Raw genomic sequence first — 22,103 nt, forward strand, 5'->3', positions numbered from 1 at the left:
CTGCCATATTTTGGAAGGAAGGCAAAAGAGGAAAGAGATGATAAAACACATTTAAATGCCTCTGTGAGGTGAGTCACTTTTGATTGAAAGGAAGCTCTGGAATAAGGGGGCATAGGATGAAGATGAAAGGGATTAGACTCAGGAGTAATATAAGGAAATACTACATTATATAAAGGATAGTGGATAAAAGCTTTTTGGTAGAGGTTATAAATACATACAATTCAGTAAAACATACTACTACTAATAATCATTTCTATAGGCTACTAGACATATGCAACACTGCATTTCAAAACACAGAAGAGACAGTCCCTGCTCAAAAGAGCTTACAATCTAGTCAAGACAGACAAACTGGACAGGAAGGTGCATCAATACATTGTGCTCAGGTGGGACAGCCCTTTTTCCTCTTGTTTTTGTTATTTTTTTGTTTGACCGTCTTTGTCCATGTAATCCATTTATGTTTTTAAAATTTTAATCTTGCATTCCCCTTTTTTATTGTAAATCGTGTGGCATTTAAGATAGGCGATTAATCAAATGTTCATTAAACTTGAAACATGTAGAATCTCTAAGAGAAAGGAAGGGATAGTAGATGGTGCAGATGGGCAGACTTCATAGGTTATATGGCATGCATTTGCCACTATATTCCATGTTTCTATGTTCAGTGAATTTACAGACCTGAAAATGACTAGATTCCTTGATATCACTAACCAAACTTAATTCATAAGATGATTAAGATACTCTTAAACCATTCTTGTCCTACCAGTTCTTTATACTTCTAACAAAGTTAATTTTTAGATTCTAGCAGAAACCTGACTTGAATAGCAGTGTAAATAAATAAAAAGCAGTTCGTTTATTTCTCATGCTTTGCCAAGTTAGAATTCATAGAAGGGGGAATAAAGGGAAGCTACTTTTTAATTCATACCTGAGGTTTTGGCCTTGGATATCTGCATACAGTTCTGATTGTGGATTTGCATATACAAGAAAACCTTCAAGCACATTAAAAGTGCTATTACTGTTGTATTCAGGGAGAAAATGTATCCTGTTCCATTGACATAATTTGTATTCATCTTTGTGAAAGCACTTTGCATTTGATATATCATCTAAAATTAATTAAAGGTACTTTGTGCTGTTGAATCAACAATATATTCACTGCATCATCATTAGGGCTGCTGCTTTTCTTAAGTATAGGGGACCAAAGGTTATCACAGAAGTATATATTAACTGCAGAGATAATAAAGCAATGTTATGTTAATAACTTTTATCTGATTAACTTATGCATAGTTTATTTTTTAATCTCATGGAGAAAATAATTTGAAATCATAGGCACATTGTTGTGAAAGCTGAAGCATCCTGGAAGCTCATGCATTAGAAAGGCATGAATGTGGTTCGTAGAAACTAAGGATATGGATTCTTCATCATGCATTCATTTCATTATTCTGTCAGAAATGTTTAGTGCACGCTAATCAATGCAATGAATGTGAAAAGGCAAATTAACATTAATCAAATCAATAGCTGTGTGTTTAAAAAGTTTTAAAATGGTCAGTGGTCTTTGTCATGAGGCATATGGGGACAGACTTAAAGATCTCTATCTGTATACTTTGGAGGAAAAGCGGGAGAGGGGAGGTTTGATAAAGACATTTAAATACAATCATCAAAAAATTGTTATTAGCCCAGTGGTGGAGATACCCCATGAAAGTACATTTATAATAGGTGGAGAAAAAGCCTCAACTTATCAACAATATATGGACGGCAACCCAATGAGTTCTTCAGCCAGTCTTGCTCTGTATCATAGGCAAAAAACTCCACATGTTTCAAAATGTAATTTTTCAAAGTGGGACCAAAACCACCACTGTGCACAGGGAGCCAGAAAAAGGACAAAACAGTTCACTTATCTTCTGACAATGGCACAAACAGCAACATGTAGATCTTCCTGCTATAGCACTTCTCACGCTGACAAAAGACAAGGAACTGGATGTCACCAACAAGGCTCTTGTTTCGCCGAACAACGGCTGCGTCAGGGCAATCGCATTCTCTCCTGCTCTGTCCACCAGTTCCTTGTCTTTTGTCAGCCTGAGAAGTGCTATAGCAGGAAGATCTGCTCGCTGCTGTTTGTGCCATCGTCAGAAGATAAGTGAACTATTTTGTTCTTTTTCTGGCTCCCTGTGCACAGTGGTGGCTTTGGTCCCGTTTTGAAAAATTACATTTTGAAACGTGTGGAGTTTTTTGCCTATGATACAGAGCAAGACTGGCTTAAGAACTCATTGGGTTGCCTTCCGTATATTGTTGATAAGTTGAGGCTTTTTCTTCACCTATTATAAATGTACTTTCATGGGGTATCTCCACCACTAGGCTAATAACAATTTTTTGATGATTGTATTTATATTTTGTTATTGCGATTTGGATTCTTGAAAGACATTTAAATACCTACATGGCGTAAATGTGCATGAGTCGAGTCTCTTTCATTTGAAAGGAAGTTCTGGAATGAGAAGGCGTAGGATGAAGTTAAGAGGTGATAGGCTCAGGAGTAAATGTGGGACAGACATTCTTTGGGAGAGGAGGAGATAGTGGATGCAGCGGAAGGGCAGACTGGATGGGCCGTTTGGCCTTTATCTGCAATCATGTTTCTGTTTCTATTAAACCCATTTTATTGAAATCAAACAAACAAAAGGTTTGAAAATCAGGAGAAAGGCCAAAATGAACCAAAAAGAAACCAAACATTTTGTCATTTGCACATCTCTAATAGAAAATCTTCTTAGAAGCATCTATTGGGATCTTGTAAGTTCCTTTTTAGTTTGATTTAATGTTTGGTTATAACTTCAAGCAAAGCTCTGTAGTGGGAGAATCCGGTTGCTTTAGGATATGAATAACGAGTTGATAGTGGTTTTAACAAAAACCATTAAATTGCTGCCTGTCTTACAAGTTTTTCAGGTATTTAGCACTGTCAATAGGAGACCCAAATTGCATTGAGGGTAATGAGGAGGAATGATAGTTTACATGTATTCTTTCCTTGAGCCAGTGTTGAATTAAATCTTTCATTCCCTGTGCAGACACATAAATCTATAAAATCCTTTTGAGATTAATTTAGAAACAGGGTCTGCATTTTTGCATCCTTGGTCAAGAGATTAAAATTGATCACAGGAGGCACAAGGGAGTAGGCTGTAGTATCAGGACTCATTGTGGTTAACGAGGATGCTGAGTGGCCTCTGTTCTACCTAGCCATGCACTTGTAGGTTACAAACATTATTGATTACAAGGGGCAGCAGAGGTTAGATGATGTTATGTCACTTGGCTCTTTTTGGCACTTTTAAAGGACAAAAGCAATGAGCCCTCAAGGCAACAGGGACAGGTAAACTTTTAACTTGACAAATGGCAATGTGTATTTGTATGAGCAGGCAAAGCCTTTCAGGTAGAAATAATGAATGGAAATGCAATAGGCTGTTTTATCATAGGTCAAATGATGTGCAGCAGGTAAAAAAAAAAAAAAAAAAAGACTAATTATTAGCTTTTATCAAACTGCATTGATGATAGGTTTTTAGTCTGTAAACTGCAGCTATAGACAATTGAATACTGCTTAAAAATCTTTTTACAAAGCATCATTTTTAATGTGTAGAGATGGTTTCCCAAAGTAACTTGAAAAAGCAGCGTAGGTGGAATGATACATGATTAATTACCAAACAGTCTTTAAACCATGCTTTTTGTACTCTTAGTGAATACAACTGTGTATTACTAGCATGCTGAATTTTTATAGAAAGGAAAAGTATTGTATGTTATTTTTTCAAAATAAATCTTTTAGCTGTTTTAATTTCTTATATGTTATTGCCAAGAGTTCATACAATCAAAGCAAAGATCTAAAATGTTATTTTCAATCATAATGCAAAGCCAGTATAGCTGCAAAAACGGTAGTATCTGATTAAAAGTAAGGTAAATATAGGGGTCTTTTTCCTAAGCTGTATGCTTAACACAGATACAATAACGTAATGCAGGGTGCATTACTTTTGCCATGTGTGCGCACTAAGCCACGGTAATTATTTTTTGTAATTTTTTGAGGGGACGTGTCTGGGATAGAGTGGGGGTTACCACACTAACCAGTTAACACATCTAAAGTATATTACCACACATTAAGGGACAAATTCTATGTATGTTGCCTAAAAAATTGGCATCAGAATAGTGGGTGCTTAGGGCAATTCCATAAATTGCCTCCAGAATAAGGCACAGTTTATAGACTTATGCGTAGTGCCCGTCCACACGACTAGCATTTAAAGGTGCAGTCATTTATGCCAATGAAAACCAGGCCTAAACGCCTGTGCTTAAGTTGTGCGCAGATTGGACGTATTCTAAAACGCTGTGCCTAACTTTTAGGAATGCCCTTGACCAACCCATGGCCATGAACCCTTTAGAGATTCATGCAGTAGAATTTTGCATGCACCACTTTATATAATATGCTTACAAAGTTGTGCACTTAAAATCTAATTAGCACAAGTTAGTGTCAATAATTATTTGTTAATTAGCAATTATCAGTGCTGATTGGCTTAATTAAATTGTGCATGCAAATAGGCAATGTGCACAGATTTGCATGAGCAACTTTAGCCACAGTATGGGCTGGATTCACTAACCTGCCCGATTGGGCAGGTCCGACAAATTCTTCAAGCCAAAATATGCAGATGGGGGCGATCGGAGGAATATCCCCATCTGCAGGCATGGATCGCGGTTAAGCAATCCCCACGCATGTGCAAACCATCCAGCTGCAACTTACAATGCGCAGACCATCCGGCCGCAACTTTTTTTTTAAAACTTTTTCCTTCGCGTGGGCTGGCTTTCCTGCTCCCCCCCCTTCCAGGCAATCTTGCCGCCCCGACTCTCCTGCTCTCTGCCGTCTTCCGTGCAGTGTGAGGCAGCGGGTTTAAAGCGGGGCTGCACTGCGGTGTGCAGCTCCGCTTTAAACCCGTTGCCTCACACTGCATGGAAGGCGGCAGAGAGTAGGAGCTCAGGGCAGAAAGAAGGGCTGGAAGATCAGGGCGAGCAGGGGCTGAGCTCCATTAACTACTGTTGCATGCGCTGGACCAGGGGAAGGGTGGGAGAGTCGGGGCTGGAAGGCATTCAGGGCAGGCAGGCGATCGGGGAATGCAGGCGGCTTATACAGCAGGCAGACGGCTTACAGCTATGAGTATCAGTTCCGCCGAATAGGGAAAAAAGCTGCACAAGAAGCTGCACAAAAGCTGTTGAAAATAGAGCATTTCATCCCTCTACTAACTGATCGAGTCATGGCACTGAACTGGGGCTGACAGGGCAGAGAGCAGGGCGTCAGAAGGCAGAGCAGATGGAAAGGGCTTCAGCGACTGGTCCTCAGCAGTCGCTTGTTTGTGATCGGCTAGCCCAGTCGGCGTTGTAGGGTTTTGCTTTGTGAATCAGGTCCCTGCCTACTTTGCATGCCGTTGCCCTCATTTGCATGCGCGGATTGGAGAATGGTCGGCAGAGAGGTAAGTGAATCAGGCCAGGGTCGCTAAGGGGTCACAAACCGATCGGTACACGATCAGTTTGCTTTGTGAATCTAGCCCTATGTAGAACCTAGGGGTAACTGATTAGCACAAAATTAATACAGAAGTCCTTACTGTCTGCTAAATAGGTAGCTATAAGTGTTCCCATCATAATTTTTCTTAATGCTGAAGTGGTAATGCTACTGGAGAAAAGCTCAAGAGACCTCTACGAGGAAAGCAGCAAACACAGAAGTCGTGAGGGAAAGATGTCACCAGCTCAAGCATGGGTCAAACAGAAGAAACTTTATTGATAGTTGAAAATGGTAATGCTAACATTAGTGTATGAATCATTTTTCATAGGGGCAATATGGAACACTCCTAGAACTGGCACAAATATCAATATTACATTAAAAAAAACCCAGCCCAATAAAATTAATACTGCTGGTTATACATAGCAGGGACATGCATGTTTTGATGTCTGCGTCAGGGCAGGATATCAAACAACATTCACTGTGACTTGCTTACTCAAATTCATTCTTGCAAAATTAGTGTATGGTCATGTATTGAAAAAAATAGAAAATAACATTTTTTTCATGGCTGTGGTTGAAAGGTCTTAGTGAATGGGAAAGATCCATATAAGGATGCACTAAGACCATTTCTTACCACAACTTAATAAAAAGATCCTAAAGATAATGCCTGAGATAATGTGAGCTTATAAAGCTTTTTCAGGATCCCTAGCTGGATTGCATTAATTTTCTAGTTATAAACTTGGTAAATGCATGGATAAGATGACATATTTTCCTTGACTAGCTGTTGTAATTGACCAGTATAACAATGCCATATGTTAGGAGGCCCACCCAGAGCAACAGGACAACTGGTGTCTGTAAGTTCTTTTGCTGCAAATTGAATACACTGCTTCAAACCACTAGCTAGGTTATCTAAGCGGTTTTTACAATCAGATACTCAAGCATTTTCCCTAATAATCCCGGTGGGCTCACAATCTATCTAACGTACCTGGGGCTATGGAGGACTGAGTGACTTGCCCAGGGTTACAAGGAGCAGCGCGGGGTTTGAATCCACAACCCCAGGGTGCTGAGGCTGTAGATCCAACCACTGCGCCACACACTCCTCCAATTACACTCCTCCTATTACAGTAATTAGGCACCAGACACTTTATTGAGTGAAGAACTGGTTGCAGCTTTGTTTATTGTAAAAGACAATTAAATAAACAATTAACAATGCAACAAATAGGGGTACTTAATTATAGTCCTCCTGGCCCTGCCATGTCAGCTACAGCCTGGAAGTAGGCATGGACCTCCATGCCCCCTTTTTCTGGTCATCTGACCAAAATATATTTGCTCACTCCTAAATAACCGCTCATCAACTGATGAGCCAAGACCCTGTAGCTCGGGATTATTGCAACTGAGACATCACAATGCTCCAGCACCGCCCTTGTCATGAAACCCTGGTACAAAGAGCAGGATGGAGGGAAAGTCACCTCGAGGCACAAGGAAGAACCCCCTGTCTCGGCGGCAAGGGGATTTATACTCCCTATCCACAATTCCCTGTTCCTCCCTACTGCCCAATCACTTTTAACCTATAGGCGGGAAGCCGAGTTTGACCTTGCGCTTCCCTGCCATCCTCTTTCCTGGCCTACCCCTCCCAAAAGGCCTGCAAGAAGGTCTCCATAGGCGACCAACTTGAGCCGTCCAGCCTATTGTTACGGTTACTCATTGATACCCGCTCTCAGGCTCTTTATATCATTGGGATCTGGAATGGCCGAGTTGCACCTCTACCACTCGACTCCCCTCCACACCTCTTTCTTACCCTTAAACTACTAATGCTCCATCCATGCTCACCCAAATATATCTTTAGAGAACATCAACCATATCGATTACCATAATTAGGCAGCAGACAATTTACTGAGTGGAAAACTAACCACAGCTTTGTTTATTGCAAAAAGCAATTAAATAAACAATCAACAGTGCAACACCTCCCCAGCTACAAACATGGGTACTTAATTATAGCCTTCCTTGCCCTGCTATGTCAGCTAGATCCTAGAGGTAGGCTTGGATCTTCATGCCCCCTTTTTCTGCTCACCTGACCGAAAGATATTTGCTCGCTTCTAAATAACCACTCATCACTTCATTAGCCAAGATCCTGTAGCTCAGGATTACTGCAACAGGCCGGTAAAACTTACAGCCCCTCCCCCCCAACCACAAAGCTGTGACTCAGTGTCCACCCACGAAAGAGAACAGAACTGGTGATGTCCCTGCCAAGCTCTACAGTCAGCAGGATAGGCTAGCAGCTCATCTCATCAATACACCCACTAGACAAATGAACACTGCTTCAGAGATCCTTCCTTGAGGGAAAGAAAATGCATGTGGGAAAAAAAACTACCCAATCCAAAACCAAGCACATGGAAGCAAAAGGCATTCTATCATCAACACAGGTGGAACCTTCGACCTCGGAATACTGCTGCCTATAAGCTAGATTCCAATGATTACTGCACAAACACAACCTCACCATGTGCTTCATAACTGCTGACCCTAGGAACACCATAACCTGACCCAAAATATATCCCCCGCAGGACAACATGAGTAGAGGCCACAGAACTGCCCAGTCCTGCTATATAGTGACCGTAGTGCCACCCCAGTCCTGCTAACTTCACAACTGCAGAACCACCCAATCCTGCCATTGAGATCCACCTGGTGCCACTCCACCATCCTCCAAGCAAGTGGTGCCATTATCGGAAACCACTGTGTCAGCTGTCCTTGCTGATACACTTGCATGGCCGTGACATCACAACTACCCATCATCTACCATCCTCAGAATCTACTGCTGCCATTACCTGAAAAGAGAAAGCAGATAAGCAAGCAGCAACAGGGAAAAGTGCTCATTCACAGAGGCGTCATCCGCAGGCTTGAAACATTAGCCCCATCCTGCCTCCTCAGCCCCACCTGGCCTAACCGAGGCTTCATGCCTGCACAGGGGAATGGTAGCAATGTGGAGACCGAACATTGAACAAGTTTATTAGGATTTTATATACCGCCTATCAAGGTTATCTAAGCGGTTTTTACCCATCCCCGCCCATGGACCAGCAGCCCCTATTTCTTTTAAATAATCCGCTGTGCTGCAGTGCCTCTTTCTGTGCTGCCCGGAAGCCCAGTGCTATAGACCTAAAACCCACTGGACCTCTCTCAGGCTTCCCCTGCCTAACACTTGCGCTCTCCTCTGCATGTTTCCCTCCACTGAGGCCCTCCCCAACCTCCATAGCATCAATGGCCTCCCTGGGATCGTCTCAGCTCTGCACCCTCTCTTGCATTACTACTCTGCTGCCTCACGACCCGGTCAACCACAGATGAAATACATGGGACCAAGGCCCTCTCCCTCCTCAGAAATAATCCCCCCAACACCCATGCCACCCTCGCGACAGCATGGACCCAACACCAACACCGCCATGGCCCCGATTGTCCCCAGCTATGAGCCAACAGTGGAACACATCATGTCGGATCCCTTGGTGTCCCTGCAGACTCAGGCTGGATAGGTGCCTCCCTTGCCAGCCACACAACCCCGGGGAATGCATCATCCTCAACATCCTGCAGTCCGGGAACTTCTGAAATGCTGCACCTGCCACAGTCACCTCTTAGGCACAGGGAAGAACCCCGTGTCTCAGCAGCAAGGGGCCTAATACCTCCTTCCCACAATTTCCTTCCCCTCACTACTGCCTAATCACTTTTAACTTATAGGTGGAAAGCTGAGTTTCACCTCGCATTTGCCCGCTATCCCCTTTCCTGGCTTGCCTCTCCCAAAAGGCCTGCAAGAAGGTCTCCATGGGTGATCAACTCGGCCATCCAGCCTATTGCCACGTTCGCCCATCGAGACCCAATTTTGGGCTCCTTATTCTTCCCCCATAGCCCCTACATTGCCGGAGACCCAAAAAGAAAGAGGATTCACATATAGCCACTCCAGGATTTTCTAAGACAGATCTATTCACTCTGAGTACCCATTCTGAAAGTCTACTTGGGAACCTTTTTTTTAATCTGTGGTCCTGGTACAGTTGCAAGTTCTCACTTCTGGCATTCAGGTGCTCTTCTAAGAGAGCAAAATATTCTGGATCCTTCACAATCTCTACCAGTGAAATCAAATTGAAGCTGTTGATTATTACAAAAGATAAATTTCCTAAGTGATTAAACACTGTTTTAAAGGAAGAAAAATAATTCTTGACTGAAGGGGGATAATTTTATAACAGAAAGGATTAGGAAAAGAGTAATATATTTTATACAAGCAGTCCCCGGTTTAAGAACGCCCGACTTACGTCAGATTTGTATTTTCAAACCGGTTCCAACGCACCCCCTCTTACTCCCTTCATGTCAAAAAGCAACCCTCCTCCACTCTTCCATGTTCCAACACACTTCTTGTCATCCTTCCCTTCATTTTGTGTCCCAAATTTGTGCCTCCCTCTCTCCTGCCGGTTTTTACCTCCATTGTCCAGCTGCCTCTTCCCAGCTGCACATTTCTTTGCAAAGCCACGAGCAGAGGCTCCTGCACATGGCTCACTGATGACCCATAAGCCTTCCCTCTGATGTTAGAGGGAAGGCTTCCGGGTCAGCCATGTGCCGCATGTAGAAACCTCAGTAGCAGCTTTGCGAAAATAAGTGCAGCTGGGAGGAGAGAGCCGAGCAGATGAGGTAAACACCTGCAGGAGAGAGGGAGGCACAAATTTGGGATGCAGAATCGAGGGAGGGAAGGGCGACGAGGGTCACGTTGGGGCAGGAAGGGAGGAAGAGGGGGTATGTTGACACAGGAAGGGAGACACAGAAGGAAAGGAAGGAGCCCAAATCAGACAAAGGATGGAAGGAAGGAAGAAAGAAGGAAGAGAGCATGAATTTGGGACACAAAATGTAGGGAGGGAGGTTGAAAGAATGGAGGGAATAAGGGAAAGAGATGCTGAGGTGGAGAGGAAATAGAAAGAGAGAATGTTTGGGCATGGGTGAGTGAGAGGGAAAGAGAGATGGTGCACATGGGGAAATGAAGAGAGGTGAATTATTGGTCATAGGGAGGGAGAGAGAAATATTGGACATGGTGGTGGGAAAGGCATGCAGTACAGATGCATGGGGAAGAGAGAGGGAAAAATGTTGGATGTGGTGGTGGAGAGGGAACAGGACAGATGAAGAACAAAAGTTAGTGTAATCCTCGTATCTTTTCTTTCTATTTAAATTACAGTACATTATTTTGAAGACTGTTTCTTTAATGTTTTTATAGACTGTGTACTGTCTAGGAACCGAGTTACATACAAATTCAACTTAAGAACAGTTTAAAAAATGGAACTCGTTCTTAATCCGGGGACTGCCTTTACTGACTTTCTGTGGCACAACAAAATATCCCATTTGCCCTCTCGCCCCATGTGCACTGTTTTCATATATTCCTTTTCACAGGTATGTCACACCTTCCCGTGCCAGATTAGGATAGAGGGAACCGATTTGGACTTCTAGTAACTTGCCAGGATCAAGTGAGCAGCGGCCAGATGCTGAGATAGCATCTTCTGCTGTGCCACATTTATACCATCTGACACCCTTCTAAACAAGAATACTGCTGGGTCCCATGGTAACTGCACTCCCAGCTAACATTGGAGCCTGGCCTTTATTGCTCTCCAATAGGCTTTACAACATTTCTATCAAATAAGACCCATGGTCCCCAATTCACCACATCCTCTCTAATGGTCCCTAGTCTACCACATCTTCTCCAACATGTTGATCTTTTTTCTGACATCACTGGCATATTACTATGCATATGACACTTGGTGCTCCTTTTACTAAGCTGTGATAGCGTTTTTAGCATGTACAGAATTGCCGTGCGCGCTAGCCGCTAATGCCAGCATTGAGCTGGCGTTAGTTCTAGCCACGTAGCGTGGGTTTAGCGCGTGCTAAAATTTTGCACGCTCTAAAAACGCTATCGCAGCTTAGTAAAAGGAGCCCTTAGTGCAAAATACCAGATAGCCCCCCTTTCTTTGCTGGACTGCTGGTAGCTTCTTTGGTTTTTTTTTTTTTAGATGTTATATTTTACAATTTCTAGGGCAACAAGGATGTTTAAATCAGTTAAATCTCTCTCCTGCTTGTGGTTATGTATAATCATGTAGTATGACCCTGTTAATATCATAGACCATTGTAACTCCACAGTAACATTCAATTCTCCTATGGCTAAGGGTGTTGTGTGTGTGAAAACAGCACAAATGTAATATTTTGTATGTTTTAAACAGTAAATACTTGAACTATAATTTGCAATCGTCGGTTTGTATTGTATATCATAGATAATATAATTGATGTTAGTTAAGCTACAGTACATGTTTCATAATGAATTATTTTAGTGTTAGACTACATGCTACATTGATGTAACATGATTAATTATACTGAAATTCTACACTTCGTGCAAATACAGTTCCTTAGACACATGTAATAAATAAATAAAAGGCCCTAATATCATGAGACTTTTTTTTTGCCGTATTTTTATTTAATGAGTAACACATTAGTAAATACTTATGAGGATAATATTTTTAGAGCACATTTTTTTCAGTAGTAGAGCTCTCTTCTTTATAAAAGCAGCATTCATTTAACTTCCCGCTGAGCAGTTCAATAGAAAGCGTGTTTTCTTGGTGGTTGGTTGAATTCTTGCATGCATGTTTATGCAGATAAGTGTTTTAATTACCTTTTCTAATGCCTGCTTTTGTATTTTTGCCTGGCTTTCTCTCCTCATCTCCTTCCCCCACAAACACACTTATTTCCTGGCGCCCAGATGACTGCTTCATTTCTACAGCAGGTGGCTGCGACAAATTTGTTTTTTCTCTTGTATTCTATTACATTTATTTTGTAATACAGTTGCTGCTTTACTGGGTTGCTGTTGGGTTTACTGGGTTTTGTCAGGTTTTTCAAATTAAGTTTCTTCTCTTTTGAACCTTGCTCAGGTGCAATGCGTTCAGATTGCAAATTATTTCTTCCTGATGACATTTGGTGACCACGATTTTCTGAGATTAACAGGACAATGAAAGCATTATGTGATAAGTCAGAGTAGGAAATTGATATCTATTATGAACAATGGAGGCACATAATTATATGCCAGAGAAACACTGGAAAGTTATACAAAATTGCTTGTAGATAGCAGGTTTGGACGGGATTTTAGAATGTATTTTGCAGAAATTATGAAGTGTTTCTTTTCCATTATACTTTTAAAGAACTTTAGCATTACAAGTGAAGTGACCCATAATTATTTTGCAGTCTCTCAGACCCTATCACATAGATATCTCTCATAAAATCTGCAGGAAGTTGCAATGGTTTTTCTACAGAAATCAAAAGCACCAAATAAGTACAAGGGTGGTTTTTAACATTTGGTAAAAAAGCAAGTCAAACAACGTAGTCTCCATTGAGGGCTATATGCTTAGGGCCGGATTCTCTAAACAGTGCCATGAGAAAAGCGGGGCCATTCATGTGTCACACTACACTGCGCTAACGTCCCCTAATGGGAAAATTTAAACAAAATAATATTACTCACACTATTCCCATATATATGAAACAGTGTATTCAACTTATTCATTCAAAGTGTATATAGGAAGAGGCCTCAGTACCGGAGCCCACGCACAGTCGTATTCACAGACTGAACTTGGCGTGGTTAAGCTGCTCCTTTGCTCCAGTCATTGGCTTCTTCCTAGTTTAAATTGTGTATTATATCATTATTTAGTGAATAATAAATATTCTAAAAACTTTTATTCTCATTTGTTAGCTTATTACTGTATTCTTTATTGTGTTCTAACAATTCCTATTAGGTTCAACTACACTATTTCACGTGATTGAGACTTTGCTGAAAAAAGTTTATAACATTTCCAGTTAAGCTGTTACTGAACCATTAGTGTTGAAACCCGTTAAGTTATTCCTGGATCATTAGTATTGAAAATTTTTTTTACTTAGCTTCAATCAGTGCTTGTGTATCAGGGAGATACCAACGTGGCCAGTGTTTCGTGGAACTCAATTCTTGTCCACTGCTTCAGGGCCAATTTTTACACGTACCAAGCCATTTCCTGTATCAAACTACCAGCAGTCTCTATTTTATTTTATTCCATTCATGTGTCAGTCATGCAATAGTGCCATTTAGAAAACTGTGGCTATGTCAAAATTAGGTGCCAGAAATATGGGCCAGGGCCTCCATTTCTGGTGCCTACTTTCGATGAGAATCATGTTCATAGAGATGCCTACCAGCGCCTAAGTCCATTTCTGGCGTAAACCACACCTACTTCAGACATAGGCGTCTCTATGGATGGGAGCTGGACGTTGTCATTTGTAGGCACTTGCAAGTGTCTACATTTTTAAAAATTAGATTTTAATTGGTTTTAAATTACATGGTCAATTACCAATTAAAATAATTAATTTAGGTGGCAGTAGGGTGCCTACCACCGCCTAACTTCTGGTGCACTATAAAAAATGTGGGTCTTAGTCCAGCGACTTTCCAGTTTTTTCGTATCAAAGGAAAATAGCTCATGAAAAAACTGGAAATTCGCTGGACTAAGTGAATAGCCCTTGATGGAGACCACTTTGTTTAACCTGCTTTTTTAAATCAAACTTCAAACCACCCTCGTAGCAGGTGATTCTTTTTTATCAGACTAACTTAATACATTTGTGACCAGCATTTTAAAGTTATACTCCCTCATTCAGGTCAGCAGAAAATGAACTTTTAACAGAACATATGAGAAATTGCTGGTATACAAAGATTTAAAGATCTGTAAAAGAATAAAAAGATATCAACTATAATTTGTTTGCTGACTAGGGATGTGCACAAAGCAGGAAGTTTCAGGGGTTTTTTTTCCCTTGATCTTTTCAATTTTTTTCTTCATTCTACATATTTGTTCTAATAAAAAGTCTTAATGTGCATTAGAACTTTTGAATGTGCACACATTGACTTAATATATGTTAATTCATGTTAATATGTGCTAAATTGATTTAGTGCATGCTAATTTTTTAAGGCAAACTAATAAACCAATGCCTGATAGTGAATGTACATCTTTTTTTTTTTTATGTATGTAAATGGACAACAAGAATCAAAGTACTTGATTTTCTAAAATAGCATTGGAAGTGCTATTTCTCTCTGCACTAGCATTCCATTTTCTTGGGTGCTACAAGGGTATTTATTGCACTGACCATAAAGTACCTAGTAGGAGAATAAGAGAATTAAAAAGTTCAAAATATTTATCTGGTTCATTAAAACCAATTCATTCCATCAGAGCTCACTTGGGAGAGGAATTAAGTTGAAATATATCACACAATTTAGCAGCCATGGCTGAAGTAAGCTGCAATATTTATCATAAATATGATTTTGCATATAAAAACTCATGAAATGCTTTTAAATGTACAGAAGGCACCAAAATGTTGGACTTAATGAGCCAACTTTTGTTTGGCAACAATGTGGATTTATGTGCATATTTTATTATGTGCTAGTCTATAAAAATGCATACGTAAAGTTTTTAGCATGCATCTGAAAAGGGGGTGGCTTTGGGAGGGGCGTGCGTGAGTCAGGAGCATTCACTAAAAATGTACATAATATTATAGACTTTGGGGGGTCAAGTTTCAAGTTTCAAGTTTCAAGTTTACCTTTATTTGATGAATCGCTTATCACAATACCTAAGCGATGTACAATTAAAAACCATCAGAGTGTGGCAATACATTTAGTTAATAAAAATCAATTAAGATACATTTAGTTAATAAAAATCAATTAAGAGACAGACATACATTTAGTTGACAAAAAATCACTTAAGAAACTGACAAAGATTGACGAACATGAAGGGGTGGGAAGCAAGGGAAGAAGTTACAATTTTGTTATCTATTAAAGTTTAACATCCAAGGGTAAAAGCACATTGGGTGAAGATGGGTTAAGATGAAAAAGAAGGGTATGGAAACCTAAAAAAGACTATGTTTTATAGGTCAAATGCGTCCTGGAATAAATAAGTTTTTAAAATTTTCTTAAACGCAACAAGGTCTTTTTCGTTTTTGATAAAATTTGGAAGGGAGTTCCACAGTGTGGGCGCTTTTACAGAGAATATATCATTGCGTCTTGTGCCTATGATTCTTAATGAAGGGACTCATAGCAAATTTAATGAAGAGGATCTTAATGAACGAGCAGATTTGTGTGGGACAATCATTTTTGCAATAAATTGGGGTTCATTGAAGCTTAATGTTTTGAAAACCAAAAATAGTATTTTAAAGGTAATTCGGTGGGTTATAGGAAGCCAGTGTGATTTAATTAGTAAGGGGGTAACATGATCAAATTTCTTTGCATTGAATATTAATTTTACTGCTGTGTTTTGGATGATTTGGAGACGTCTATTTTCTTTTTGAGTTATGTTAATAAAGAGAGCATTGCAATAGTCCAGTTTGGAAATGATAAGAGAGTGAATTAAAATATTGAGTGATTTTGCTTCCAAAAAAGTAGAAATTGAACGTAAGAGACGTAATCTATAAAAACATGATTTAACTATTGCGCGGCTAACTTACGTGTGGGGATTTACATTAGGTTTCAGTTGAGTGCAGATCCCAGTACTATACGATATTCTATAATCAGCATTCATAGTAACATACATGATGACAGAAAAAGGCCAATCTGCTCAACCGTACATTCTCTATAAATTAATTATTTAATTTAAATTGTCCTTTTTCTTAAATATTTCTGGGCCAGAAACCCAGAGCTCTGCCCAGTACTGTGCTTAGGTTCCATCTCCTGGAGTCTCCGTCAAAGCTTACTCCAGCCCATTGAAACAATTTCAGCCACCAAAGTCTTCCCAAGCCCATCCTCAACTGAATGGCCATATTAGAGACACAGACCGTGCAAGTCTGCCCAGTGCTGGCCTTAATTCTTCAATATACGTACCATTATTTTCTCATTAGAACTCCTCTGTGTTCATCCCATGCTTTTTTGAACTCTGTCATAGTTTTCCTCTCCACCTCCTCCCTTGGGAGCGCATTTCAGGCATCAACCACTCTTTCCGTAATGAAGGAAGAACAACTTTATATTATATGTTTTGATATTAGTCTTTGTTATTTAATATTATGGATCACATTTTGCACTTGTGATTTATGGATGTACTCTTGGAACCCACTTTGGTCTTAGGCAGGCTATAAGCTGTTTAAATAAATAAAAATTAATAAACTTGGAGCACCATTTATAAAATAGCACTTAGCTATGGGTGTGTTAATTGAATTTAATCCTATCTGTGTATATGTAGAAAACTTATTTCTAGAGCAATACCCACACAAAGTCAATTTTTCTGGGCAAGAAATGGAAATGGCTTGTGACCTTGTCCTGAAGCATCATTCCACTTTTATTAGTGGCCGGTGATGCCAATGCAAAACAGTCTACCTTGGAAGACCTCGCCAGGCAAAAAAACACTGTGCCTCACCTCAGTCATAACATGGAGGATCTCAAAAAGAAGTCATGGGAGCTGAAGAACAATGCCATGAAAAACACATGGAACTAATATATACTTCTTTCAGTGACAGGCCTTGTATGCCCTAGAGATACAGGTGATTTGCTGCATAGATGAGGTGGCCGTCTCAAGGTCCCTGGCCATGACACCTCAGAGCAACAGGTATATCATAGCAGGTACTATAGTAATGGTAATTACAACTCGGTCCTCCTCCAAACTCTGTGAGAGCGTAATACCCACTACTACTGCACTGAACATACATGGTTCTTCTCTCTCCTTGATCCATGTCTCCCTTGGCTTGTGTTTGTTCCCTAGGTAAAGTGTTACATATGAATGTGATTAGCTTTTTGGTTGTGCTGTAGGGATGTGGATATCTTGTATGTCTGTTTGATACCTGTCAAACCATGCAACACATGTGTGGCATAACAGAGGACAGAGTATAGTACGGTACTTATATATTCATGCCTGCTAGGTGAAACTTGGCACACAACACCTTTGTCTTTTGAATGCTTAATCTAAGCCTATTGTGGTCCATCTAGTTTTTTTTTTAATATAGCTGCCACAATATTGGACAAAAAGAGCAAAGGTCTATCAAGCCCAGTATCCTGTTTCCAACAGTAGCCAACCCAGGTCACAAGTACATACCTGGGTAAAACAGATTTTATGCTGCTTATCATAGAACAAAGCAGTGGATTTTCCCAAGTCCATTTTATTAATGGCTTATGAACTTTTAGGAAGTTATCAAAACCTTTTTAAAACCCTGCTAAGCTATCTGCTTTCACCACATTCTTTGGAAACAAATTTCAAAGTTTAATTACATGTTGAGTGAAGAAATATATTATCTGGTTTGCATTAGATCTACTTCTTAGTAACTTCATTTAAGATTCTTTGTGTACTGTTTAAGGTCCTTCAACATAATTGCCCGTTAAGTGTCGGCTCTCTTCTGTAGTGGTATTGTCCTTCCCGTGAGTTAAGGTCCTTAGACAGTTCGAGTTTAGGGGTTTTGTCTTTAGCAGTGGTAAGGAGAATCATAACTCTATGTTTTCTGTCCAGGGCCTGGTGCTATGGAATGCTTTACCTTTGTTTCTGTGCCATTCTAAAATGCTCTGGTCTTTTGGAAAAGGGGTAAAAAGCTGTATTATTTGAGCACTTTTTTGGTTGAGTAATGTGGCAGTGTGAGTTGTGGCTTTTCATTTCTATTCCAAATAACAAGTAATAAGTAACTGTACTCTTCATGTTCCCTATTTTGCATTGTTGTTTTGAATTTGTTTGTTTTAGGTAGAGTTTGATTTTGTTTGTATTATTTAATGTTATTTTGTTCCTCGCTTAGATTTGTGGATAAGCAGGTTTAAAATAATTTTAAATAAATTGCATGCTCCCTTGTCCTAGTACTTTTGGAAAAAGTAAACAAGCGATTCACATCTACCTGTTCTACTCCACTAAATATTACTGAGGTGCCAATATCTGTGACTCGGAGATGCTGTTTTTCCTGCCAAGCTTGGAAAAAAGGGACCCTTAGCCACCTTCAGAGGATGCCTTCAGCTGACATAGCTTAAGGGTCCTCATCAGCTATTTACATTAGAGGCTCTGGCAGAGACCCATTTACAAAGTATGTATTCTTCCCAATTAATATTTCCAAATGAACAAAGTGCCTTTGCTTATTTGTAAATGTGTCTCTTCCAAAGCCTTTAATTCAGTAGCATTATTAAATGAAATAACTATGTTTGAAGTTTATGGAGACGGGTGAGAATGGAAGAGGTTACTTGCTTGGATGGATTTGATTTCCAGTGAGGACAGGTGGGAACAGGTTTGATTTCTGTCCTAGGACTATAGGGTGGATGGTTTAGCTGCTGAAACCTACATTCTCAGATGGCAGCCTGTGATTGTAATGACATGTGCACTGGCACATTGTCATAAAGAATCAGCATGCCTGCTGTGAGTTTTCCTCGTCTTTTCTCCTTGACTGACTCCAGCAATGTGATCATTGTGCTGGCGTGACTCTCCCCAGCTATGGTTGTCTTTGTGTGGCATGAATTCCAGAAGCAAATCCTTCATCATTCCAGAAGACAGTTGCCATGACTTTGCCTGCAGACTTTTCTGTCTTGAACTTTTTTAGGGGTGGGGATGACTTGTGCTTCCACTGCATTGATTCCATTTTGGGCTCAGGATCTCTTTGATAGACCCAAGTCTCTTCTCCAGTCACCAAATGATGAAAAAAAAATAATAACTTGGTCTTCACAGCGCATCTCAAATTCCCCTGAGAGCACTGGAGTCCTGTGGTCTTCTGACAAGGTGTCAGCATTTTTGGAACCCATCTTACACTAACCTTGGATATGCCCAAATTTTCATGAACTATTTTCCAAACTGTATCTCCTGAGATGCCCATTTCTTCAGCTATTCAGGAAACTTTAATTTGTCTGTGTGACAAAATTAAAATCTCAACTTTCTTGCACATTTCTGTGGAAGTTGCTTCCACAGGCAGTCCAATGTGAGGGTATGTTCAATGGATTCTCTACTCCACTTAAACTACTTGTTCCAAAATTTTATTTTGTAGGATGATGGGGCTGAGTCACCCATAAACTTTGTCTTTTTTCCTTCTTTGATTTGCATGAGGATTCTCCTGACATCCTGTCTCTTGGAATGTTAGACTCACACTGAGCCACAACTGTGCACGAGTAACCTTCAGTAGTTATGTCACAACATGCACAGACTTGTTTCCCGTCATATACAAGTAGATAAATTAGTGAATGCCCCTCATATGAGTGAATTCCCAAAACTTTCCTAGGATTGGTTAGTCTCTGTATGAACATACAAAAAGTGGCTCCTCACAAAATTGAGTGCCATGTCTCACAAAAAAATATAGCAGTAATATTGTATAATAAGTGATTAGCCATATAACCCAACCACTTTTTGTCATTCTCCAGGGTACAACTTCCAGGCCATGTCCCACCACTACTAAGTTCTGCAATATAATTCACTACTATTCTGTGAGGAGACATAACTATTCAAAGTGAGCTCTCCCCCCAACCCATACTGCTTGACTGTCATACTATTACCATTTTCCTTTCAAATTCACGCTGTGAGTCTTTAGTTGGGACAAACCCCATTCAAATGGAAGGCATGAAAAAACCCACTTGATCCACAGCAGCTCATGGCCAAGGTCACATTTATTTAACTTCTTGTATGTTCTGTATGCTATCATCTATGCCATCATATGTGTGAGTAGAGACACACATTATTAATCTCTAGTTAACATTCATACCACTATTTTGCTATGCTGATTGGTGGGATAGATGGAAAACGTGGCATATCTAAGATAGCAGGAAAAGGGCCTATGACAGACTAAACAATCAAGTGTGCCAACCTTTCCTTTTCTTCCCACCCCCACCTTTTAATTCACCTTTTCTCCTAAAGAATGGAAGGATTTGGGAACTGGCTAAGGGTCCCCCCCATCTCCCTGTCTTGGCTCCTCCCTGCCCAAAAAATGGTACAATGGAGATGAAGTGTAGTAGGAAGGTAAGTTAGAGCCATATTGTAATCCAGGATTGGGTGGTGCCAGGAAGGCATATGCTTTGGTTTTTCCTAATGCTATTTTTTCTTTAGCTCAGTGCTTCTCAGCCTAGTCCCATCAGGTTTTCAAGCTCTCCACAATGAATATTCACAAGATAGATTTGCATGCATTCCCTCCATGATATATACTGTAAATATGAATATTTTTTGTGGAGAGCTTGAAAACCTGATGGGATTCAGGTTTCAGGGACTGCGGTGAGAACAATGCTCTTAAAGCTAACACTCAGGACTTGCATTACAAGCAGTAATTGAGGCATCCTTTTGGTATCAGTAAAACATTTGCAGAAGGTTTAATTGTGTTCCCTTTCTTAATCTTATCAACAGGTTTACCAGAACCAAATATAGACAAGATATTCCAAGGCCTGACTATGAATCAAGGTTTCTACACTTCTAAAGATTTCTTGCCACTTGTAGCAAAAGCAAGTAAACAAGGTGAGTGATTGATTGTATTCAGAAAAGCTCTTTAGCTGCACTAAGCAAACAGCAGTGCATTTTCACAGAAAAAGCTTGTATGTAACTTATACCTGGGTTGTAAAGAATTTAATGTGCCATATATGGCTACAAGTGCATTCCTGGGATTTAGCAATCTGTATAGGTAATTTTATGAGGGATTGGATCGTGTAGAACATTTTACATACTCAAGTAGGATCTTGCATAATTGCACGCACACACACACATCTATTTATGAGTAGGCTGGTAATTTGTATTGCATTTGTAGATTTTCATCATAGTAGTTATATTTAAACAGTAACCTCCAAATTCTATATAGTGCACCTAAAAAATCAATGCCAACTAGTGCGATGCTAAGCGCAATTCTATAAAAGTAAGGTGTGCTATATAGAATCATGCTTAGGGCTGTCTAAGGTGGATTAGTTATCGTATGCATCCTAACTTTTAAACACATCCTATTTACGCCAGGATTTTCATGGCCTAAATGTGTGTGCCTAAGTTATGCACACATAGGGAAATTCTATAGCCAGCGTCTAACTTAGATATTGGTAGGTGCCCTGCCAATGCCTAAGTTAATTGAAAAAGCTATCAGAAATTACAAAAAATGGCAGCGTTTAAGCGCTTATCGACGCCTAAACAAAGGTGGCTGGAAGTGTGAATAGGTAGCTGTTTTAGGCCGCAGAACATCAAAGTAGGTGTGTCAAATGCCAGAAGTGGCGTTAGGTGGGCTTAAGTGACTACATAGCTGCGATTCACAGCAAGATAGGTGGCTGAAATGTAGGCCTTGAAAATCCTGACTTACATTTCAGCTGACTATCTATGGCACCGCAGGATCCTAAAGCCATCCCGCAGCAGCCATAAGCTGATCGTGGCAGTGGAAATTATCTCCAATCAGCTGAGCCAGCAGGGCTCCCCTAAGCCGCAGCTTTGGGGAGTCTTGCCAGCTCAGCTGATCGGGGGAAAATACCCCTCCAATGATCAGCTGAGTGGCTGCGGCAGGGGACCCCCAATATTGGCAGGAGAGATGCCCACTCCTTCCTGCCAACCCCCGAAAGTCCCACAGCAGGAGGGATGCCCACTCCTGAACCCATGACTCCACAGCTACTGATTCCCCCAAAGTCCCCACCATGACACCCCTCAGACTCTAACTC

The 22,103-nt window shown here is 40.5% G+C and overlaps 1 protein-coding gene across 3 annotated transcripts in view; it reads left to right on the plus strand.

Moving 5' to 3' along the window:
- The window catches only part of DPYD (dihydropyrimidine dehydrogenase), a 1,270,977-nt gene that overhangs the window by 590,281 nt on the left and 658,593 nt on the right, over positions 1-22,103 (plus strand). For all 3 annotated transcript variants that reach the window (XM_033915764.1, XM_033915766.1, XM_033915765.1), the window contains one exon: positions 20,827-20,934. In XM_033915764.1, coding sequence (XP_033771655.1) covers positions 20,827-20,934 — 108 coding nt within the window. The remainder of the gene's footprint in view (positions 1-20,826; positions 20,935-22,103) is intronic.

This window comes from Geotrypetes seraphini, chromosome 12 (genome assembly GCF_902459505.1).
Source record: "Geotrypetes seraphini chromosome 12, aGeoSer1.1, whole genome shotgun sequence".
Taxonomy (NCBI): Eukaryota; Metazoa; Chordata; class Amphibia; order Gymnophiona; family Dermophiidae; genus Geotrypetes; species Geotrypetes seraphini.